Genomic DNA, 24,796 nt, shown 5'->3' with positions numbered 1-24,796 from the left:
ATACAAGACTGCGGTAATAGATCAGACACAGCATGTGTTTGTTAAAGGGAAGTCTTGTCTGACCAATTTGATTGGATACTATGATGTCACAAAGGAACTGAATACAAAAAATAATTTTGATATCATATACTTGGATTTCAGGAAAGCTTTTGATATTGTTGCACATGAAAGACTTCTTTACAGGTTGGAGCAGTATGGCATTAAGGGCAAGTTGCTGCAGTGGATATAGGGATGGTTCAGTGGGAGATGGCAGAGAGTTGTCATAAATGGACACTGCTGTACGTGGACTAATGTTACTAGTGGAGTTCCCCAGGGTTCAGTGCTGGACCCATTGTTGTTTTGTGTATTTATTAATGATATTGATGAAGGTATATCAGGCTTAGTGTCGAAGTTTGCAGATGATACAAATGTTGGCAGGGTTATTAATGACAGTAATGGCAGTGTGGTACTGCAACAGTATGCATATCTAGAAAAGTTAGGCAATGGGCTGAAAAGTGGCATCTAAAGTTTAACATTGACAACTGCAAAATACTGCATATGGGTAGCAGTAACCCAAGAGAAACGTACCAACTGTGTAGCACTACTCTCAGAGAGGTGGAGAAAGGAAAAGACCTGGTGATAATTGTGCAGTCAGATATGAAGTTCTCTGAGCAATGCAGATGGGCTGCCAGTTCGGGCCATGGAGTTTTGTCAATGATATTTAGGAATTTTTCTAGCAGAGACAAGCAGATGATTATCCTCTTGTATAAGGCAATGGTCAGGCCACAACTTGATACTGCATATGGATCAGGAGGCCTTGTTTTAGGAGTTGCTAGAATGAGTACAGAGAAGGGCAACAAGATTGGTGAGAGGAACAAAGGGGTGCTCTTAACAAGAGAGGCTTAAGTTCTGAAATTGCAGCATCTGGAGACTAGGCACCTGCGAGGTAATCTGATCGAGGTGTATAAGGTCTTGAATGGTTTAAGCAGGCTCAATGCTGATGGGATACTTCTGCTTGCTCAGATTAAGAACCTGAGGGGGCATATATTCAAATTGAGGAAAAACAGTTATAGAATAGATGTGTGGAAGTTTGCCTTTAGCCAGTGGGTATTTGATTATTGGAGCAGACTTCCATCTGTTGTGTAAGTTGATAGCCTTAAATAAATTTAAGGCTGAACTAGACAAACATTTGGAGTGAACGGATGGGTGAAATGGGAAGGTGTTTTTTGGTTGATTCTATATAAGCTTGCTTTCTTGCATCAGCTGACCAGGCTAGCCAGGTTGGTAAAGTGCCTGCCTGGCAACCCAAAGGTTGCGGGTTTAAATCCCGCCTCGGGCTTGGATCAGAGTAAAATGCAAAAACTTGGGGAGGTGCATTATGACTACAGAAGCCGAGGCGCCAACAACTTAAAAAAAAAAAAAAAAATTCTTGCAACATATGCTTCAACTAATGCTAATGCTAAAATGTTCCTTAGTTTTCTGTGATTTCTTAAAATCAATTAAGTTTTAAGACTTTTTTTTTTTTCTTCAAGTTGATAACATTATTTAGGGGTGTCACCAGAAGGATTTGCCCCTGGGTGCAAAAGACTATAGCTACTCTGCTGCATAAAAGTTGGAAAAAAAAAAGGAAAAAAAAAAAGTTAGCTAATGCATGCAGTGTGTCATATTCCAGGTGCATTTGATTTCTCATTTCTTAATTGAACTGCTTTCGTTTCCTTTTTCTGTGATTTAAGAGAAGTAAAAAGTAAACTATCTTTTGACCAGTTGATTACAAATTAATTAACTGATAACATTTAAAAGTAATTGTTTTCACTTCACGAGAATTATCTTGAAATGTAGCATTTATTTCGTGGATGTCTTGTGATTTAATAACATAAACAAATAGCAGCACTCAAATCATGGTATTCAGTCAGCATTTTTGTAATGTACATTACTTATTTCCTACTGGATTTTAATAGCAGTTGAAAGATAACACATTTTTCATGTTTCTGTTTTAGAGATAAATATAATAAACAAATATTAATAATTCATGGTTTATATATTTAGTGAATTGATAACAAAAAAAAAAAAAAAAAAAAACCCACTTTAATAAAAAAAAAAAAAAAAAAAAGAATTCTTAGTTGCTTTTCCATATAAAGTGGGTTTTTTTTTTTTTTTTTTGTTATAAAAGAGCCAGATATAAAATATCATGAAAATCTGTTCACTGAGTAGAGTTATTATTACATTTGGATGGACGAACATGAAGACAATAGGCTCTATATATATATATATATATATATATGCATATATGTGAATATACTCTTAAAAAAAAGTGAACAGCATATTTTACTGTGATCCAATATTGATTTTCACACACTGCGGAGTGTAAAAAGGCATTATTCCAGTAAAATTTTCTAAATATCACAAATTGAAGGAAAAATTGGGTTGAATTAACTATTGGGTCATACTATGATTATAATATTGGGTCATACTTATGGCTATCACCATGTGTTTGTACATTTTCATTGGAAAGGGGAGCAAATATTATTGTAGGTTTATGATATAAGTTGAAATAAATGTCTGTATTATTCTTTTGGGTAATTTTTGACCTCTTTGCTATAGAACAGTTAATTTAATGTTAACTGAATATTTAATGTTTGTTTTCTTCCCCCCCCCCCACCTTTCCTTAGGAAGACCTGTGTAAAGTGTCTGAAATACCAAAATCATTGGCTGTATTTTGTATGGCAACATATGGAGAAGGTGATCCAACAGATAATGCTCAAGAATTTCACCAGTGGCTTCAAGCTGGAGATGCTGATTTCACTGGTCTTATATATGCAGTAATTAAATTACTTATGCTGTTTTAGAATATTAATATTGCTTAAAACCTTTCTTCATATAATATACTATGTTACCTTTTACATAATTAGTAAATTAAAAGTATATTCAAAATGATAAATTATAAAGAGTTTCCTTTTACATTGTTGTAAGTAAAGAAGTGCTGAAAGTTCTTTTTTAATTATGATTTCATCAAACTGTTACATATTTTCTTTATTTTGCCATTGTTTTTCAAATATGCTTAGAAATTTTGTGGTGATGACTGGAACTTTACTTTAATGAATAAAGATCTCTCTCTCAGAAGAAAATCACATAACCACTGCATGTTTTCTCTCTCAGAGAGAGAGGAAAATCTCACTTCCTTCTCTGAACTCTGTTGGTGTTTTTTTTTTTGATATTTGATACAGTCAGTTCTGCTATAACACGAATTTGCTCCAACATGATTGATATAGACAGGATAGGAATGGAGGAGGGATTATGCTGCTAGTTAAGAAACACATAAAATAAAGCATCCAGTTGACATAGATAGTGCAATGTTGAGTCAGTTTGGTGTGATGTAAGCACTGGGAAAGCAGAAATGAGAGTAGGAGTGTGTTATAGGCCTAATGACTCTGATGAGTACAATGAACAACTGTGCAGAGAAATAGAGTAAGTCAGATTGTCTAATAATGGGAGATTTTAACTTCCTAGATATTGACTGGAACTTGTGGATTGGTCACTCGCACACTAGTAAGACATTTTGTGAATTTATTGGATGATTGTTTTCTAGAGCAACACATTAGAGAGAGTAATACTCTTGATCTGGTTATCAGCAGTGATTATTCGTGCATTAAGAATATGCAGATAAAGGAACCACTTGGTGGCAGTGATCAGTTTACTTAAATATATTACTACCATCAGGGGTAAAGGGGAGGGTTTTTGCTTCTGTAAAGGTGACTGCAGTGGTCTCAGACAGTTTTTAAATTGTATACAATGGGACCAACTGATGATGTTACCAGCAGCAAATTGTAAATGGGAAGCAATCATGGAAGTAATTGTGAAAGCTACTAGGCTTCTCATGCCAATTAAGAAATACTGTTCAAGGTTTAGGCCTAAATGGATGTTAGATGAACTAATGAGACTTGTGGCAGAGAAGAAAAATGCATGGGATGCATATAAATTATCGGGCAACACAGAAGCCTATGATAGTTATAAGCTATTCTGTAATCAAGTCACAAAAGAAGTTAGGCAAGTGAACGCATATTACGCGAAATATTTGGCAAAAGATGCTAAGAAAAACAGCAACAACTTCTTTAGTTATATAAACTCTAGAAGGAAGGGGATGAATCAGATTGGTCCACTTGATGTCGATGGTTCAACTGTTGCTGATCCTGCTCAGATAGCTGATAATCTGAATGAGTATTTTACATCTGCATTCGCATGAGGGGTTATGGGAGGAAAATGCTGGAAGTTTATCAAACTGTAACGGGGTGCTTAATGATTTTGTAATAACTGAGATCAAAGTGGAGGAGAAATTGTTGTGGTTAAACCTAAGAAAGTCATCTGGGGTGGATGGGATCTATCCAGTTATATTAAAGGAGGCAGGAAAGGAAGTAGGCAAACCCTTAGCCAAAATTATGACAACATCCTTTGGACTCTGGGGAAGTCCCCACAGACTGGAGATGTGCAAATGTATTCTCAATTCACAAAGGGGGATCTAAGGTTGACATAAGTAATTGCAGACCAGTTAGTTTAACTTCTGTTCTGGGAGAAATAATGGAATCACTTGTTAAAGATGCATTGCAGGATCATCTAGACAAGACTGCAGTAATAATTCAGACACAGCATGGGTTTGTTAAGGGTAAGTCTTGTGTGACAAATTTGATTGGATACCATGATGTGGTTACAAAGGAACTGGATGCAAAAAAAGAATTTTGATATTGTATACTTGGATTTTAGGAAAGCTTTTGACACTGTTGCACATGGAAGACTACTGTACAAATTGGAGCAGTATGGTATTAAGGGTAAATTGCTACAATGGATAAAAGGATGGTTGAGTGGGAGAAGACAGAGTGGTAATCAATGGACACTGCTCTTCACTAATGTTATTAGTGGAGTCCCACAGGGTTCGGTGTTGGGTCCACTGTCGTTTTGTATATTTATCAATGATATTGATGATGGCATATCAGGCTTAATGTTGAAGTTTTCACATGATATAAAAGTTGGTAGGGTTGTTAATGGCAGTGTGCTACTGCAACTGGATCTAGAAAAGCTGGGGAGATGAGCTGAGAAGTGGCAACTGAAGTTTAATATTCATAAATGCAAAATACTGCATATGGGTAGAAGTAACTGCAGAGAAATGTACGAACTGTGTGGTACTACACTTATGGTGGTAGAAAATGAAAAAGACCTGGGAATAATTGTGCAGTCAGATATGAAATTTTCTGAGCAGTCCAGACAGGCTGCCAGAGCAGGTCATGGGGTATTGTCAATGATATACAGGAATTTTTATAGTAGGTAAAAGGAGGTGATTATCCTTTTGTATAAGGCAATGGTCAGGCCATTCCTTGAGTACTGTATATAGGTCTGGAGACCTCATTTTAGGAAGGATATAGAGTTGCTTGAGTACAGAGAAGGGCAACAAGATTGGTGAGGGGAACCAAAGGGTGGTCTTACGAAGAAAGGCTTTTAAGTTCTGCAAATTGTATCCTCTGGAGACTAGGCACCTGTGAGGTGATCTGATTGGGGGTGTATAAGGCCTTGAATGGGTTGAGCAGGCTCAATTTTGATTGGATTCTCTCTTGTTCAGATTATGAACCTGAGGGGGGGGGCATAAATTAAAATTTTGGAAAGACAGTTATCGAATAGATGTGCAGAAATTTGCCTTTAGCCAGTAGGTAGTTGATTGCTTGAACAAACTTCCATCTGTCGTGAAAGTTGATAGCTTAAATAAATTGAAGGTAGAACTTTACAAATGTTTAGAGGGAATGGATGTGTTAAATGGTTTTTTTTTTTTTTTTTTTTTGTTTGGCTGATGCTACATAAGCTTGCTTTCTTGCATCACATGCCTCTGTTACTACTACTATGATGAGCTGAAGGGCAAATTTCAAGGTGTGAAAGGCCAGATTAGTAATGCATAGAGAGAAGTGAGGTAGGATGTAGAAAGAAAAACTTTTGAATTATGAATGAGACCAGGGCTGCACTAAAACTTTAATTGCCAAGTACAACCCTCCATTCCCAAACAGTATGTCCTAATTGCAGGTCCAAGGGTCATTCACAACCATGTATACTGCAGAAACATCGCATTGTCCAAATTCTAAAGATCAACACGCAGCATATTCTAAATCATGTGTACCTGGGAAAATAGGGGAAAAAGATTCAAAAGTATAAAGTAGAGCGAAAAAGTCAACTACCAAGAGGCAAAGAAGCAGGTAATACTGAATATACCAAAATAAATCTATGCATTAAAAATTCAGCAATACCAAGCAACAGAAATACAGATGGAAGACTTAGTACTTCCGACCATTTCAATTACAGATTTGGCCACACTCATCTACACAACAATCCTGTGAGGAGCACTGTGTCATGGATCATGCCCACAGTATTCCAATTATGGTTCCACCAGTTACTTCTCATACTCTGGACGAACGTGCATCAGATGAAATAAAGCATCAGCTTCAATGAAGAAAATCTCCATTGCATAGTGACAGTGGATATAGATGTTGACATCAATCAGGACGTACCAAAATTAGAACTCCATGTGAAAGTTGACATGGACACTGTACATCCAACCTTCCCCAAGAAAGAAAATATAAAAAACTAGATTGCCATAAGAAACTGGATCCTTGCATAATGCGTTTTTCAGTTGCCACTCTTTGAAAAAATTATACCACTTTTCATTTTACACGATGCAAATTTCCAGTTAATGCGATCTTTTTTTTTTTTATGTGATAGTTGAAAAAGATTTGAATGGCGCATTAAGCTTACTGCGCGTCGGACGGGCAATAAACAAAAGTTTGCCTACTGCCTGCCTGCCTCGGTGTGTGTGTTCCATCAACCTTCAGAAGAAGACATGTTACTTATTTGTCTCCCACTAATAAAGTCGTTGCAAATTTGCATTTAAAAATTCTAATTTTTAAATGAGCCAGATGAAAATGTTACCTCAAAGGAGATAATGGTAAAAGAACTAGATGAAATCTTTCGTATTGCAGAGAACTTCAAAAGGTTTGAGGTTCTCTGCAATATTTATTTTGCCAGGGCCCAGAGAAGATCATTGTCGGCTATCGGAAATTGATTGATGAAAAAGATAGTCAACACTGTTCAAATGACTCTGTTCAAATATTTCCATAACAGATTGTTTCTTCATTGTGTATTTTATGTCAGAGGTTCCCAAACTTTCTCGGTTCATGGTGCCCTTAGTGCCTCAGTAATTTTTTCATGGCGCACCTATACCAAAAAAAATACCTAACAGTTCCATTTATTAAGTAGTTAGGTCCAAACAACTTAATAAGAAATGTTGAAACTGTGAACTACTTCAAGCTAGTAGTTTGCGCAGTGTCCGACAGATGTCGAGTATCGCTGTGTTTCTCTCAAGAATTTAAAATTTCTGCTGCGCATAGTTTGGGATACGGTTAAATAGTTATTTAAAGAGTATTTTTAAAATTCTTTATGGACATTTCTGAAGGTCAAGGACTAATTATAATTTTTCCTATTGATTATTATATTCAATTAACGCGTTTCCATTTTGCATGATGTGCTCGTGTTAATTGAGCTCAGCCTGTATCACAAGTCTCAGAACTTAAGTGTGTAAACTCTAGCGTTCCTACCATTCTCGTGAACTCTAGAGTTCCTACCAAATATCCCACTGCAGACTTCGTTAAAAGCTGTAGCCATACATGCTGCTTTATAAATTATGCTTTCCATAGTTTTCATATGTCTTCCAAAGAATATACTCCGAATGATCTAGATGACTTGATCATACAGCTTTATGCCCCCCCCCCTTTTTTTTTTTTCCTGCTAGTGGGTGGTTTTAATGGATAGTGCCATCCTCTGTGGGACTCTCCACAGACAGATATACATGGAAAATTAATTGAATCTCTTCTTGACAAACAGAATCTGATATTATTGAATACTGGTGCTAACATTTATATTCACTTTCCAATTGGAACATCCACAGCTATCAATCTTTCTACAAGGAACCACTGAAGGAGATACTGGTAGTGAACACATTCCAGCATTATTTTTAGATATCCAGTGGTCAGTTTTAGGCAACCTAATCAAAGTAGTCTCTACTGAACTCTACCGAATTACTACACCAAAGGCAGAAATCTGTATAAAATTCAAATTCTCCAAAGAAAATTGGAATGTGTTCACTACTGGTATCTCCTTTAATGAACAGATTATTAAATTTCAACTAGTTGACAGTCTTATTGACCATATTATGATAGATTCTAACAGTGGTAACCAATGCTGTATCACAAATATCAGTGAGCATACATAGGTATGCTAAGTATTGACAAAATGAAGCATGTTATCATACTGAAAAAGAAAAGAAAAAAAAAAAAAAAATGTGGAACTTGCTCTGGAAGCTCCCTACTACAACTGAAAACATTATTAATTTCAAAAAGCTAAAACCAACAGTGCATTATACAAAGGGTACTAGGAAAGTTTTGCAATACAGCTTTGTTTATTTAATTTTTTCAAAGTAATTTCCTCTACATTCAGTACACTTCTCCATCCTCCGAAACCAATCTTTAAACCAGTTCTGCCAAGTTTCACTAGGAAGTAAAGCACACTCGTTGTCCCAAGCCCGTAGAAGGTCCTCATCACTGGAAAACCGCCTCCCTTTTAGCTTCATTTTCACATGCGGGAACAGTGCAAAGTCGCAGGGAGCAAGGTCTGGACTGTAGGGAGGGTGCTCGAGAAGTTTCAGTCCTGTCGTGGTCAAATATTCGGTGCAGGCTTTGGCGCGGTGAGCTGGAGCATTTTCGTGATTGAGGTACCAGGTGTCCATTCTTGACTTTGGCCGCAGGTTCTTCATAGATCCAATGACTTTAGGCAGGCATTGTTCAGTATACCACTTAGCTGTGACTGTCTTCTGCGTGTCCAAAACGACACGTTCCACAATTCCAATCGATTTGAAAAATACAGCTATCATTTTCTTCTTTACAGATCAGGATTTTCTGACAATTACGGGTGTGTCGTCATCATCAAAGACCCAAACTTTGTTTTGAGCCTTGGTCGGCAGATCGTAATAGTACAGCCAAGTCTCGTCACCTGTCACGATGTTGTTCACATACCGAGATTATCCCTTATCAAACTTTTTTAACATCTCCCGGCACCAAGTCACACGTCGTGTCATCTGCTCTTCAGTCAGTTGATGCGGCACCCAGAGAGAACAAAGTTTCTTCACGTGCAAATGATCTTGCAGAATCGAACGAATTGCTGGTGCATTTAGGCCCAAAGTATCCTCTATCTGTTGGTAGGTCACTCGCCTGTTTTCGTCAAGCATTTTCCTCACAGCAGTAACGTTTTCCTCCGTAACTGACGTTCGTGGCCTTTCCGGCCTCTCAGAATCCTCCAGAGTGAAATTTCCCCTTTGGAATTCTCTATGCCACCTGAATATCGTTGTACGATGTGGACAATCATCATCTAGTGCAAGAGTCATTTCTTCTAAGCACTGGTCTATGGTTAAACCACGCACGAAATTATACTGCAAAACTGTCCTTATCTCATTTCGTGACCACGATGCCATCGCAAGCACTTTACACTCTCACTACTAATGAATAACTGAGCCCATCGAATTGGCGCGGCGGCTACTATGCACGTATGAACATGTCTAAACATGCAGCAACAAGCAGCTTCCTGTGATTCATTGTTGCGTCATATTGCAAAACTTTCCTAGTACCCTTTGTATAATAGAGAGAAGGGGGGGAAACACTTGGATCTAGTTTTCTTCCATTATTACTAAGAACACAGATAACAGAATGATTTTGAATATTATAAAAAAACTGAATGGTAAATTTTTCACCAGCATCCTCTTCACTTTTTAGTTTAAATGGAGTAAGACTTGTACTCTCTAGTGGAAATGGCAAATGCTCTAGCAGAATATTTTTCCCAGCTCTTAGCTGTATCAGCATACAATCCATCCTTTCAACAAGATAAAGTTTAGCAGCTAGACAAATTAAATTTCAGTACCAGGCTCTCTCTCTTATATAATCAGCCTTTTTATTATTTATGAACTGTGAGAATCTTTAAACGACAAATTCCCTAACTCATTTTTACTACAGTCGATTCCGGTTAATTGGGACACATCGGGACAGATCACTTTGGTCCAATTAAGCGAAATTTTAATGAGCTGAAAAGCACATTCTAACGGAGGCAAAAAGGTATGAATAAAATAAAGGGAATGGGGTATTTAAAGAAAGCACACTGTATTTAAGTTATATTGGTACAAACATTTATTTAAAAATAACTAAAGCTAAAAGCAAACAAAATGTACATATACATATGTAAAATGAAGATACTGTACAGAATAATGTCCATGTCAAGCAAAGGTTACACATTACTTAAGGGTTCTTACTTTGAAAAAAATTATGAAGTGTACCCTGACATGTTCTCTTTATGGACTGCAATTGAACAAAGTCTGTGCAGGTATCTAATGCTGATAAAGGACTGCCTTCCTGCATGAAATAACATCTCAATTCAGCGATACATTTCCTGGCATCCTGGTTAGTCACTCGCTTAGGTATATCATCGTCATCATTTTCTTGGTCTTTTGGTGTCTCTGAGTGTTTTGCCGCAATTTGTTCAATAATCGTTTCCTCATAATCTTCATTTTCGTCGTGGCATTGAAGGTTATCGTCAATCATTAAAAATTCTTCACAATTTTGGACCTGTTGCAGTTCCAAAGCCATTTCATTTTCTGTACAGCTTATTGCGTCTGAATCACAATTAGTCGTGAAACCACATTTAGCAAAACAATTCCAAATTGTTGTCCTGCTTATTCCTTGCCAGCTATCGGTGATAAATTGTACAGCTTTTAACATTGAAACTTTTGCACTAACCTCTATTGATTTCGAAGATGATATTAGCAGATTTTCTCCAATTGCTTCAAGGATGTGATTAACCAGCTTTCCGCAATAATAGGTCTTCAAATTTTTTATAATTCCCATGTCCATAGGCTGTATCAGGGATGTGATGTTAGGGGGTAAAAATTCTAGTTCAATATTTTTTAAACCAGCTACATTAGAGTGTGTGGTGCAGTTGTCCAATATCAACAGAATTTTTCTGGACTTCCGTTGCAGTTCTGCGTCCCAGTTTTCGCCATTGCGTAAAAATATATGTGGTCATCCACGCATTCTTATTGGCATAATATGAAACTGGCAAACTGCCTATTGTAAGCCCCTTGAAACAACGAGGTTGGCACTTTTACCAATAACCGAAAGTTTTAGTTTATCATTTCCTGATATGTTTGACCAGCACAACACTGTTACATGATCCATTGCTTTCTTTGAACTGTTGTGTTGATAGCTGAGGGAACCATCCGGCGCAGCACGATAATACAGACATGTTTCATCGGCATTGTAAATGTCATCCCCACTAATTTTTTTAAGCAACTCTGGCAGTTTTTCAGATTTCCATTGCTCAGCACTCATAGCATCAGCACCGTCCTTCTCGCCATGTGCTTTTTTGTAACTAATGTCATGTCTACACTTCCATCGAGACAACCAACCATCCGTCGCTTTGAAATTTACGTGACCTAGCTTTTTGGCCAACTCTTCTGACTTGTTTTTTAGCATAGGGCCGCTTACACGCACTCCTCGTTTAGATACAGTGGAAAACCATAGATTCAAAGCATCTTCGACGTCTGGATCTTTGCCTTCCCTCTTTTGCTTATGAGATGTTTTCTTTAAATCCACGCGCAATGTCCACTCCTCTCTAAGTTTTTCTTGTTGCTGTAGCAGTCGTGAAATTGTAGATTTTGGCACCTTTATTATCTCCGCTAGCTGACGATGACTGAGGTTAGGAGGTTGACTTTTTATCTTGTCAAGAATAGCAATTTTTTCTGAAAGTGACAAATCTTTACGTGGCATCTTGACAGGGGTCTTAAATGTACTGAAAAAAGGAGGGGAACCAAAAAACAAATTGTACAGTTTTTAATCTATTCTAACCCACAAGATGTATACATATGTACCTAGTGTGATCGTAAACAACTGCAAGCAAAATTTCTTCAGAATCCCATTACCACGACACAGAACAAACGTAAAACAACCACTGTACAGCACGACTTTGCAATAACTAATTCGGCTGCTGCCCGCATGATCTCTTTGTTACGAACCATCTAAATTAGTTTATTGTTCAATAAACTATATTTAGATGTTTGTGCTCGCCATCTAAATATAGTTTATTGTTCAATCAAGACCTTCATTGCCCCAATTAAGTGGCGAGTTGGCCCAAATAAGCAGAATAAATTCAGGCTAAATATTTGTTTTGTTTCTGTTCTTCATAATTTGCCCCAAATAAGCGACTGCCCCAATTAACCGAAATGCACTGTATTTTTAACAGAATTTTCTCTGAAAGTAACTATCTAAGCTCTTGACAGTTCTGTCCTTTCCCAAACCTGGTAAAGGTCAGTGTGATCCCATGCAACTGCCATCCAATATTCCTCACTAGTTACTTAGGTAAGACACTGGAAAGATGATCCATAACTGATTGGACTTGATCACATTTCCAAGTGATCAAGCATGATAGTAGTATATGCCCTTTGAGTGACAGTGGCTCAAGCTCATGTGACTACTAAATACAGCACCGTTCTTGTGTTCTCTATCTTGAACTCCTCTGTTATATGATCATCCTGGAATATAAACAGAAAATCTGTTTATTTATTGACAGTATCTAGAATCCCACAGTGTGGTGAATAAGAACCAGTACGGTTTATAGAAAAATTGGTCCACATTTAGATCTTACGGTTAAGGCCAAATGTAATATATGGAACGTTTTATCCAAAATGAACATTTTATTCATGTTATTCCTGGACATTGAAAAAGCCTTTGACGTTACCTGGGCTACAGCATTTTTTAACATCTCTATGATATACTTTTGAAGTCAGCTGTCAATGATTATACAAAGTTTTCTTCAACATAGAACCTTTTACATGCGCTGTTGCAATACTCTGTGACAAATTGTTACCCACGAAGAAGGAGAAGAATGTGTTCCACAAGGATTAGTGCTCAGTGCTGTACTCTTTGCAGTCAGAATAAATACTATAGCACAGAATATCCAGCAAATGTTGACATCTACCTCTGAGCTGATGATCTCAATATCTTGCCACTCACAGAACATGGCTACCATCTGCACCCAAAACTGTCATTTCTGAAAATAGCATAATCTGCAACCTGAATCTGAGTTACTGCTGGGAATGCAGCCAATACCACTCACCAACAATTTTTATTGGGTCTAACAGTTGATATAAACTTACTTTCCAGAGGCATATAATGCAAACTAGAACACTGTGAAGAAGACGAACATATTGAAAGTTATCTTTTCTGTTAAATGGGGGGAAGATCACTATACACTCCTTTTATTGAACTTTTATAAGTTCCAGACTAGATTATGGAATGCCAGTTTGACTCATCAAGAAAGTTCACATTGGAGTGGCAACCCTGTCCGCGCGCCTCTGTAGCCAGGTGGGCAGGAGCAGCAGCAGCAGTGCGTAGCACACACTTCTTGATTAGACCAGGGTTCGAGCCTGTGACCACCAAATACGGAGATTGCGGAAAGGTCAGGGAGTGACCACTGCATATCCCCAGAGCAATATGGCCTTAGTTGCTAATGCTCCTAAAACCAAATAACAAACAAGCAATCCTGTCCAGCACAGTGCTCTTGAGGTGTTTGGGGCATCATCAATTCATAGTTTATATTAGTTGCCCATGAACCTCCACTTCATCTTAGGAGAACGATGATGCTTCTTAACTATGCAATAAAAATACATAGTTTTCCTGATCATCCCAGCTGCACTTATCTCTTTGATATACAGTGGGCAAACATCTACAGAAAGAAATATATAATGAAAACAAACCTACAGGAATCTGTTTACAAGACCTAATGCATGTAGAATATACATCTTATGGGCAATACATAATATCTATCAAGGCTTGGAAGCAGTACAACCTCTGTGGGCAATGTATGCACCTCCTTGTAATAGCTACTTTCACTGATGGGAAAGCACACCCTAGCAAGTCAAAATATTCAGCATTTGTATGCAGGCCATGCCTCTGCAAATGCACATTCACTTCATTATGTATGGATGGCTCAGAATCTGGTACATCCTAGGAAATTAGTGATCCCACTTCTGCAGTCTGTCTTGCTACCACTGGAATGCAGAACTATACTCAATTAAAATGTCCTTAATTGCCCCTCAAGATCTTTCCAGTTTTCAGGCCACAATCTATAGACCCTTTAAGCACAGTGACAGTGCTACAAAAGAATTCCCAACTTCCCATCCACTGTTGAAACAAATTAGACCCTTGCTATTTTTCCTCAGTAAAAATAAACAGACCATAAAATTTTGCTGGATTCCTGGTCATGCTGGAATAATCATAAATGAATGTGCAGACCAAGCAGCGAGCTCCCAAACATCCAAGACAAACTTCATTCAAATTCCTTTTACTGAAAGAAAGAAAATATAAATATGTGGCAGATATACAGGGTGTCTCAAAAATATTGGTACAAACGTTTAGGGGAGGTAGGTAACATCCAAAGGAATGTGAATCACATAGGAACCCATAACCGGAAACATCACCCTAAGTTTGTACACGGCACTGTTCATCAGTTTGCGAGAGTGAAAATTTCTGGTTTACTCATTCAAGCAGTAGTCGCCGCACGAAGAGCATTCATCGATATACGAACTGTGAGCTGGCAGACATGCACTTAGTGTATGGATTAGCGGAAGGCAATGATCGAGCCACTCAATGAATTTATAGAGAACGCTTCTCAGACAGACATGTACCGGACCACCATTTGTTTGCAGGTGTGCATCAAAATTTGTGTGATTATGGGTCATTTAGAGGTAACAGGAGTATGGTGGGCAGACCACGTTCAACGCGAACTCCCGCCATGAAAGAAAGTGTGTTGAATGCTGTCCAGAATAATCCTACTATCAGCACACAGTCATTGCCTCTGCCTTAGGAGTGTCTCATTGCAGTGTACAGTGTGTCTGGCACCACGATTCCTTACACCCCCTTTCATCTCCAAATGGTTCAGTTACTGCTCCCCCAAGATCATCCTGCATGTGTGGCTTTTGCGCAGTGGTTTCTCCAAGAAAGTGTTCAAGACTTGAATTTTCCAGCCTATGTTTTGTTCACGGATGAGGCTTATTTCACTCGGGAAGGCTTATTCAATTAGCACAATGCTCATGTGTGGGCTCACGACAACCCACACGGTGAGTGCCCCCATGCGGCACAACATCGCTTTGCAATAAATGTGTGGGCAGGTATGGTCGGTGACTGCTTAGTCGGCCCATACCCGTTACCATCCCGCATGAACTCTGCTAAATATTGGATCTTTCTTGAACAAGTTCTACCAGGGTTACCTGATGATGTTCCGGCAAATGTGAGACGCAACATTTGGTTTCAACATGACTGGGCACCTGCCCATTATGGAAGGTGTGTTCGTGGCCATTTGAACAGGCGTTTTGGGCATCGATTGGCCGTGGTGGACCTGTTGCCTGGCCCCCACACTCACCTGATTTATGGAGCCTTGATTTCTTTCTGTGTGGGTCCCTCAAATCTATTGTGTATGAATCTCCTGTGGAGACGGAAATGGATCTCTTGGCGAGACTCGTCTGCGCTGCTGCTACTGTTAAAGAAACTCCAGGTGTGTTCAACCGTGTCCGCCAATCCATGCTGTGTCGGTATCACGCATGCATTGTGTCTCATGGTGGAACCTTCGAGCATCTGTTGTGACATCATGAAATGCATCCATCTTGTACTCCATTGTTAATATTATGTCAAATTAATGTTTGCCACTAATTACTGTTTTGTGTCATTTCTGCTTCTTGTGCCTCTGCTACTACTTTCCCGTGAAGTTTCTGGTTATGCGATTCACATTCCTTTAGATGTTACCTACCTCCCCTAAACGTTTGTACCAATATTTTTGAGACACCCTGTATATTGAAAAGTGGACCCAAATATGTCATGCCCAAATGCATAATAAGCTCTTTCAAATCCACAGTTGTGAAAATCTAGCTTCTAGTTGCACCACTGGAATGCAGTTTGCATTCCAGTAATATTATAGTAATATTTATATTACTATAAATAATATTGAGGGTTGCACCTGCCATAGCACAAATGGGCATAGTCACTTAATATTTTTACTGCTATGGGAGGATCCTTACACTGCCATTCTGTAGTTACTATAAGGCACATTCTTATTGAATGTGCTTGTTACCATACTGCCAGAATCATATCTTTTCAATCACTGCCTAGCCAATACAACTAAGTTACATTATAGGAGATGATGCTAGCTTATCAGTTTTTCAGTTATCTGTAAATGATAAGTGTATATACTCACATTTCACTCCAAACAAGGGCATTTTGGCTATAATAGCCGTTGTGCCAATAAACCCCCACTACAACCTATTAAATGTGTTTTTTTAACTGTAAATTGCATATATTATATGGTCAGATTGTTTGTTTGTGAGATGAAAAATAATCCAAGTTTCCAAAAGGGAAATCATGCAACCCTCATACAGAACTGATAAACTTGGTCAGTATGAAAAGAGCCTGTAATGTTCTTGTTGTCTGAATATGAAGTATCTGTTCATGACAGCAGTAATCGCTGTGCTAGTTCCCTGTAGATCTGTTTTATGTATCCTTTAATTCCTCATTTACATTATTTCTTTACAGATATTTATAGTAAATATCTGTAAAGATATTTACTATAAATAATATTGAAAATAAAAATTATATTGAACATTGTATAAAATGTCAGTCTTTTTAGTAAAACTGAAACTATTTTTATAATACAGTTCCCCCTACTCAGTTTAAAAAATAGAATTAGATTTAAACAAAATGTTTTTAAATATTTGCTTGCTTAGTTGAAATAAGAAATTATATTATTATTTAGGTTTTTGGGTTAGGAAACAAAACTTATGAACACTATAATTCAATGGGAAAGTATGTTGATCGCCGCTTAGAAGAACTGGGTGCTACTAGAGTTTGTGAGTTAGGTCTGGGAGATGATGATGCCAAGTAAGTTGTGGATCATAATTATTGGTAAAAATCTGAAAAATAGTAGTGTAAAAAATATGAACTACTGTGATATTTGTAAAATAATTTTTTCACCTGTATTTTTAATCTGTATCATTTTAATTGTCACCAAAACTGTGCCTTTTAAACAGGGATATGATTAAATTTAATTTGAGTTCCTGTTTTGGAAATCCAGCTTTTCTGTACGGTTTTTTTTTTTTTTTTTTTTTTTTTGTAAATAAGGTTTAATGCCATGTCCTCTCCCCACCTCCACGTGCCACTTTTCAGTGGTGAATGTACTACAGTTACTTGCATACAATAAGTTCAACTGCTGTTATAAATTATTATCCCATCATTGGGTACATTTTATTATGTATGAAGGTGGATTGGTTAATGTTTACCATGTTTGTTTATGTTTGTTGCGCAGCTGTTTGAATAATTTCTAATTTTTGTTTGCCACCTGTTAGCACTCTGTTAATGAAATATCACATGCATAATGTCTAAAGTTATTGAAGAGAAAGAAAAACTTGATGGGCATTGGCAACACAGAAGAACAGCAGGAAAAGTACAGATGACTCCAAGAAAATGACTGGGGATTTGAATAGGTTCTTTGCATCTGTGTTTGCACAAAAATATACTTGGAAGAGGAGAGGACTGTTAATTCAGTTAACAATTATTGTGAATTAAATGAATTTGTGATAAGTGAAGAAAGTACAAGTAGCTGATAACATTCTGAGTTAGTTTGTTTAGCTGCTGCTTCTTCCATTTACACTGAAAGAAGCAGCTAAACCATTATTAATAATTATGGAGCATTCTTAGACTTAGAAAGTTCCTTAAGATTGAAAATTACAAGTAGTTATCAAGTTCTTTATCAGTTAACTAGTTATCCACTGGGTGACAGCATTATTAGGTAAACCTGTCCTTTTCATGAAATTTAGCACTTCTTCAGTAACAGCATCATATGTTTGTACCATGTAATATAAAGTAGGTGGCCAGATATGTAGGAATGTTGTATGTGTGCAGTGCGAGAAAGGGCAAGACAAAAGATTTAAGTGACTTTAAATGTGTCATGGTAGTCAGTGCCAGACACAATGTGTAGGAATATCTCTGAACCATGTTGCATTGTGTGAAGAATACTGTGAAGTGATTATTCCATGTGGGGAATGTAATTGAAAAGTCCATGCAGCTACATGGTCATTGCCCAAAAAAAAAAAAAAAAAAACCTCTCGTTTACACAATTCCATCAACACAGTAACAGCTTTTGATATTCTGCCATGTCTATGAAATATTGGTGTACTGTATTGTACTGTATCCATATGTTATGATGTGGATATCATCACTTGAGTTTTAGCTTTTCCTCATAGATGTACACGGGAAGTGAGTTCACATTACAGTTCATAGTCAACCTTAGGTTCTCCCACATCCTTCATTTAAAACACCTCTACTATTTTTTTTCTTTTTTACTTTTCTTTCTTTCTTATTTTTTAATGAAAACCTGAAACCTGAACATTATTAGAACCTATATTACTATTTTTGCAGATTGTAATTTTCAGGAAGTTCATATGCAGTAGGGTTGTTCCAGAGAATGGAAGTAGAGGGAATAAATGAGGAAGAGGGCAAGTTTGTTTTGTGAGTTTGGAGTTGGATGGTGAATGGGTGTGTTGACTGGTTGTGGTATATGTTCAGGTTGTTTTGGAAGAGAATGGGGGAATTACAAATGCCAATTTAAAAGAACAGTGCCATGGAAGTAGCTATAGAAAAAGTATGTAGCAAAAGCTGAATATTTAGGAGAGAGAGAGAGCGTCCTCTTTTCAATTGAGTCTAGAAGCTTCAGAAAAGTTTTGGGGCATCATTCCACATGTGGGGACAATATTCCATGGTAAAGTTCATTTGAGATTTGTACAGTGAGTGAGTGGTTGTTTACAAGAAAGATAATGCTGAGAGTGGAAAAGAAAGCCCTGTTTTTTTTTTTTAATGCAGTAAAAGCAATATTTATGACATACTTATACCAGTAGAGATTAGAAGTCAGAAATTCTCAGTAGAGATACTTGATCTTGTCTACAAATCTGCATCCCTTTGAAGATCGGCATTGGATCAGTAGACTTTTTGTTTTTAGTTGTTTGTTTGTTATTTGGTTTTTAGGAGCATTAGCGACTAAGGCCATAGTGGTCATTCCCTGACCTTTCCACATCCTCCGTATTTGGTGGTGATGGGCTCAAACCCCGGTCTAATCAAGAAGCGTGTGCTACGCACTGCTGCTCCTTCCCACCTGGCTACGGAGATGCTTGTTTTTAGAGGATTGATGTTAACTATATTTCCTTCCTCCCATTGAACAGTTACCTGAAGATTGGCAATTTAAGGAGTTGCCAGTGGATATTTGATTGGTTGAAGCTGTTTGTGTAGGACAAGGTTTCTCAAACTGGAAAGTGGAATGCACCTGCTACCATCATCAAAACTATGGCTAAGATTTTTGGTCAGTGGCCAGAATATGATAGAATATGGTATTTAAGAGAAAAAGCATAGGAGAAGAGCTGAGCCTCATGGAACTTAAGCATAAGTCCTGTCTTCTGTTAGAAGACAGAAAGCCACTTACCATCACTCACAGTGACTGGTCAGACAGAAAACTGGATAACCAATTAGAAAAAACAGTCTGTGGTCTATTAAGATTGGAGCTTTTTAGGATTTTTATGCCAAGTATAATCAAAAGCTTTAGAAATATAAAGGGACTACTACTTCAGCTTCACTGAACTTTTTCATATCATATTGAGGTAAATTTCTCTTATTCTTCTACAAAAACTGAACTTTTTCATAAATTTATTCAAAAATCAGTAACATAAGCCAGTATATCACCAGGGGATTAGCTCTGATGGAATCCATATCAGAAATCACATGATCAGGTGGAAGGTTTTGAGATAGTTTTTAGAGTTGGTTGTTAATGGATTTCTTCATTATTTCGGAAAGAGTAAAGGTAAGTTCATGGGATGATAAGTGGAAGGAGAGATTTATCACCCTTTATAGATAAGAGTTGGCTATGAGCCAATTTCCATGCAAAAGGGAAAATTCCGGTGGAATAAGGTGTAAAAAGGTGATTGTTGCAGGAGAAATCGCAGGGTTTGTTTTCAGGTTTTGAGAACAACTGAAGAAATAATATCAGGACCTGGAGCTTTCTTGGCATTAAGACTGTTCAGAATTCTTCTATCATCTTTGTCAGAAGGCCATGGGAGGCATTGTGTGTTTGATATGGTAGATGATTTATCAAGATCATGGATACAAGGTTTGGAAGAAAAGTAGGATGCAAATGAGTTGGTTTTATTTTTAGTTGAGGATGCATCGAAATTATCCGTCTGTAATAGAGGTGGAAGTATAGATGTATAAAAGTCACAACCAGAAGGTTTAACTATCATTTGGACAATGAGCAAGTTTTCTGCTTTTAGACTGTTCAGAATTGAATTTGGGTTGATTATTAATTGTTTTACAATTGTTGCAAGCTTAAATGTAGGCAGAAAACAAAGCTGGAATTTGGAAACAAGGCAATTGCAGTATGCTACATTCTTGTCTTGAACTACCTTAGTCCATTTATTGGAAAACTAAGGTTTAGGATGGAATAAAGGATTTCATCCTAATTTATAATTTCAGTTAATTTCACGGATACAATCTGAGCAAACATTGTGATTAGAAGATTTAAAACAGTAATCCTACCAAGAAAAAGAGGAATATAAATCATACATATTAACCCATTTCACATTCTTGTAATGCTAAATGACATGGGGCTGAGAATGGTCATTAAAGAGAAGGCCCCATTGGATGTAGAAGAGATAGTTGCCACAGGTCAATTTTTCCAAATTAATATAAAATAAATTCAAATGAACAAGTGATTACAGTTTGTCAGATTACTCTAAGCTGAGTGTGTTTATTCAAAGGTTTGCCTTCATCTTTTTTTTTTTCTCAATATGTAATGATTTCCAATTGTGGGAAGCATAGCAACTGGATGAACTGTCAAGTGTATCGACAGCGTATTGCCGACCGGGGTAGCCGAGTGGGTAAAGTGCCTACCTGGCAACCCAAAGGTCGCGGGTTCGAATCCTGCCTTGGGCTTGGATCAAAGTACTGCAAAAAACCGTGGGAGGTGCACTATGGTCACAGAAGCGATGCGTCAACAACTACCAAAAAAAAAAAAAAAAAATGTTACGTGTATTGTGTGAGTCGATATTTAAGTGTAAAATAAAGGAAAAATGACTTTATCAAACACGTAACTGAAAAATGAACTGAGTTTAAGAAATGTATCAAATTCTCATAACATAGGACTTGCTTTTTTAATATCTACGAGTATGTTTAGTGATGGTGAACTATCTAGTGGCTGTTCTGTGAAAGCTGTTTTAAAGCTGCACCCTTGAAATATGAGAAATACTAGGTCTCATCATGGTGCCTGCCTTAACATCAAAAGATATTATCGTGCTGTGGTGACAGAATGTCTCCAGAACTTTACTCTGGAGACTAAACATGTTTCACCACTTAAAGCCTCCAGTAAGTAAAGTGGAGTATATAGCAGGTGATGAGAGTCATCTACCAACTTGTTAGAATTCATCCTTATAGCACTGCTTTCTGTAACAATATCTGCAAGCAGAATATGATATTATGCAGCAAAGCTGGTGCTACTACTTGTACATTCTGAATATGATAAAGCTAATTTGGTATTCAACTTCTGCATGCTCTGGACTGATGAAACCAGTTTCACATGTTTGGGAGATTTTCTTAGTCCATCAACCACTTTGACCACATTCTAACATTTGGTATATTTTCTGTGATACTTTTTATCATGTATTTTGTCTGTACAAGTGGAGGGGCCCACTTTTTTTTTTGGTAGTTGTTGGCGCATAGGCCATAATGCACCTCCCAAGGTTTTTGCAGTACTTTGATCCAAGCCTAAGGCGGGAATCGAACCCACGACCTTTGGGTTGCCAGGCAGGCACTTTACCCACCTGGCTAGCCAGGTCGGCGGGCCCACTTCTGCCAGAGATTGGTTAATGACGTCCCTGACTGAAGAGATCTTTAATAATTCCTCCAGTTGACATATTTTAACCCATACATCTTATGACAGAGGATGGTTCACTTGTAATAATGTGTATAATAGACAGCTTGTGTACTAATTGACTGTTGAAAACCCACATTACTACTGTGATAGAATCATGAATGGGCCTGTTGCAGGTTGATTGTGGATTTTTTCTAAAAACTGTTGCTCTTCAACTTTAGTTTACTTTTATGTGCTATCTATTATGCTTATGGTGCTAACTTCCAAGTAACTCCACCAAGGGCACTACTGTCTAACTTATCAAATAGTTTGCACCATTGCTTGCAAAACTTTGGCATTACGATTAATTTATTATAAGGGTTGGTCCGTAAGTACTTGGGCAACAAAATTTTTTGTAATTGAGTTAGCATCATGAAGTCATATTTTACTAGTATAGATATTAAGACATATAAACATATTAAAATAAAGGTTTCTATCTTTACAGATCTGAAGTTATGAACAGCCAAACTGATGCCTGTTTCCACTATCAGTCAGTGGTAGAATTCTTTTTCAATTCAGGAGAAACTCAGCTGTCCAAATTAACTAAAAATTGAGGAAAGTATATACAGAGACACTATTGATATAAGCAGTGTTTGTAGATGGCTTGCATTTTAAAGGAGTTGCTGACATTTGTGAATAGCCAAGAAGTAGAAGAAGAAAACAATGCAAACACTAGGGTGTTCAAAGAGAAGTGTATCAACCATTTTAGATATATTAGAATATAGTAAAATACGCTGCAAATGAATACCGAAGCTGTTAACAAGAGAAACGAAGTGACCCGGGCAGGTGATCTGCCAAGACTTGTTTCAGGGATGCAGTAATTAAAAAAATTTTTTTTTAAGGGTCATAGGAAGATCTGTCTTCCTATGACCTTTATTTTAAATGACAGGCTATGGAATGGACAGTCCATTTCCAGTGAGGGGAAAAAACTTGAATTGCCAGATCATCACAAAAAGTGATGGCCGCAGTGTTCTTGGTCAGAGAAACTCCCCTCCCCCCTTTTTTTGAGAAAGGTTAGACTATAAAAGGAAAGATACTGCCAAAGTCTTCATAAGCTTAATAGAAAAATAAAACAAAAAAAAGGAAGGTTCCATGATAATGCCAAGCCACACATTGCCAATATGACTCAGATGAAAATTGCAGACTGAGGGTGGAAAATTTTGCCTCATCTTGCATATATAGTTCGGACTTGGCTCTATCTGAATTTTTTTTTTTCCCCCCATGTTTGGATGTATGAAGAGATCTTTGTGGGAAACACTGTTTGAGTGATGAACTGAAAAAGATGGTGACAGGCTGGCTGGAACAGCAGGGTTCATCCTTTTACCACAGTGCATATGTGAGTTGGTAAGAATGGTGGCAAAAATGTATTGAATACTTTATACATAGACTAATGTATACATACTTCCCAGCGTTTGTTTTAATAAATGATATAAATTTCAAATTTGTATCTGTTGCTTTTATACTTTTATGACCAAAGATGCATTATGCATGGACTGACTCTTGTATTGCTCCCTCAGAATATGAGGGAGCAATGCAAGGGTCAGTCCCTATGCTTGCACCACACATGAAGGTGTCCATCTGCATTTTGTTGACACCACAGCATTCGCCATCAATGATGATCAGTGATAAGGAGAGGGTGTCTCTTGGTTGGTTTGTCTGCTGTGGAACGCCATACATCTGAGTGTGCAGCATTTAGGGTATTGTTCTTGCATTCCCCATATTGTATTGCAAATGTTAATTGTTGCACAGTGACCTGCTGTTGAGCCTGTTCAATGCACTACACCCTTTACTCCCCATGAACATCCACCTTGTGTAATTATTCTCAATCTTCTCAATTCAATTATGTCGATGGCAGGTGGTTTGACACCATTCTTTCTACACCTTAACCACAGTGTTCCATGAGAAACAGACAAGATGTGCTGATATGGAAGCACCAGATGTATGAGCTCCCACAATCATGCCCTTTTGAAACTCCATGATATCATTACTATGTCCCATAACTGCCGCTTTATCACTTTGACTTGCGTGACCAGATGCAAATTACCACTGCTCTAGCATACGAAGTAGTTGTGATTTTTATACTGCAAGCTATGCGACATAGTTCATTACAGATGAGGTGGTCACAATTTGGTGATCACTGAGTGTAGATAAAGCAGGATGGAAAACATTTGGGTTAATTATATAAGCATGTTTGAGGATAGCCTTTAACTCAGGTGGTATGATATCATTACATTTGGATTAGTCATATATAGTGAGGAATTAGTAAGAAGCTGTAATTTGACACAAAAAAGTGACTTGCTGAAGTGTTTATGCTACAGATAATTGGTATGATATCTCAAAAAGAGCAACTGTAACTGTCCTTTAAGATTGTGATTAAGCTAAACATTGCTTTGTTTTATAAGATTCAATTAGAATAATGTATATAATCATAGAGTATAAAACACATATATTCACTTTCTTTTTGAAGTATTGAAGAAGATTTTATTACTTGGAAAGAGAAATTCTGGGGAGCTATTTGTGAACATTTTCATATTGAGACACTTGGTGAAGATATCAGTTTGCGCCAGTATCAGCTGATTGTACATGATGAATTACCTTCTGAAAAAATCTTTACTGGTGAAGTTACAAGACTTAATTCATTCAAACTCCAAAAACCGTAAGTAATTAAGTAATTATTTTAACACAAATGCATATCAACATTGTT

At 37.4% G+C, this 24,796-nt stretch overlaps 1 protein-coding gene across 3 annotated transcripts in view; it reads left to right on the top strand.

Annotated features, from left to right (window-relative positions):
* Cpr (Cytochrome P450 reductase) overlaps positions 1 to 24,796 on the top strand; it is a 211,896-nt gene that overhangs the window by 69,538 nt on the left and 117,562 nt on the right. For all 3 annotated transcript variants that reach the window (XM_090384146.1, XM_090384156.1, XM_090384163.1), the window contains exons 5-7: positions 2,649 to 2,798; positions 16,903 to 17,027; positions 24,560 to 24,748. In XM_090384146.1, coding sequence (XP_090240272.1) covers positions 2,649 to 2,798; positions 16,903 to 17,027; positions 24,560 to 24,748 — 464 coding nt within the window. The remainder of the gene's footprint in view (positions 1 to 2,648; positions 2,799 to 16,902; positions 17,028 to 24,559; positions 24,749 to 24,796) is intronic.

Source organism: Mastigoproctus giganteus, chromosome 1 (genome assembly GCF_048544385.1).
Source record: "Mastigoproctus giganteus isolate SK-2022 chromosome 1, ASM4854438v1, whole genome shotgun sequence".
Lineage (NCBI taxonomy): Eukaryota > Metazoa > Arthropoda > Arachnida > Uropygi > Thelyphonidae > Mastigoproctus > Mastigoproctus giganteus.
The sequence above is the reverse complement of the archived record's forward strand: the minus strand, read 5'-3'. Positions and strand labels throughout refer to the sequence as shown.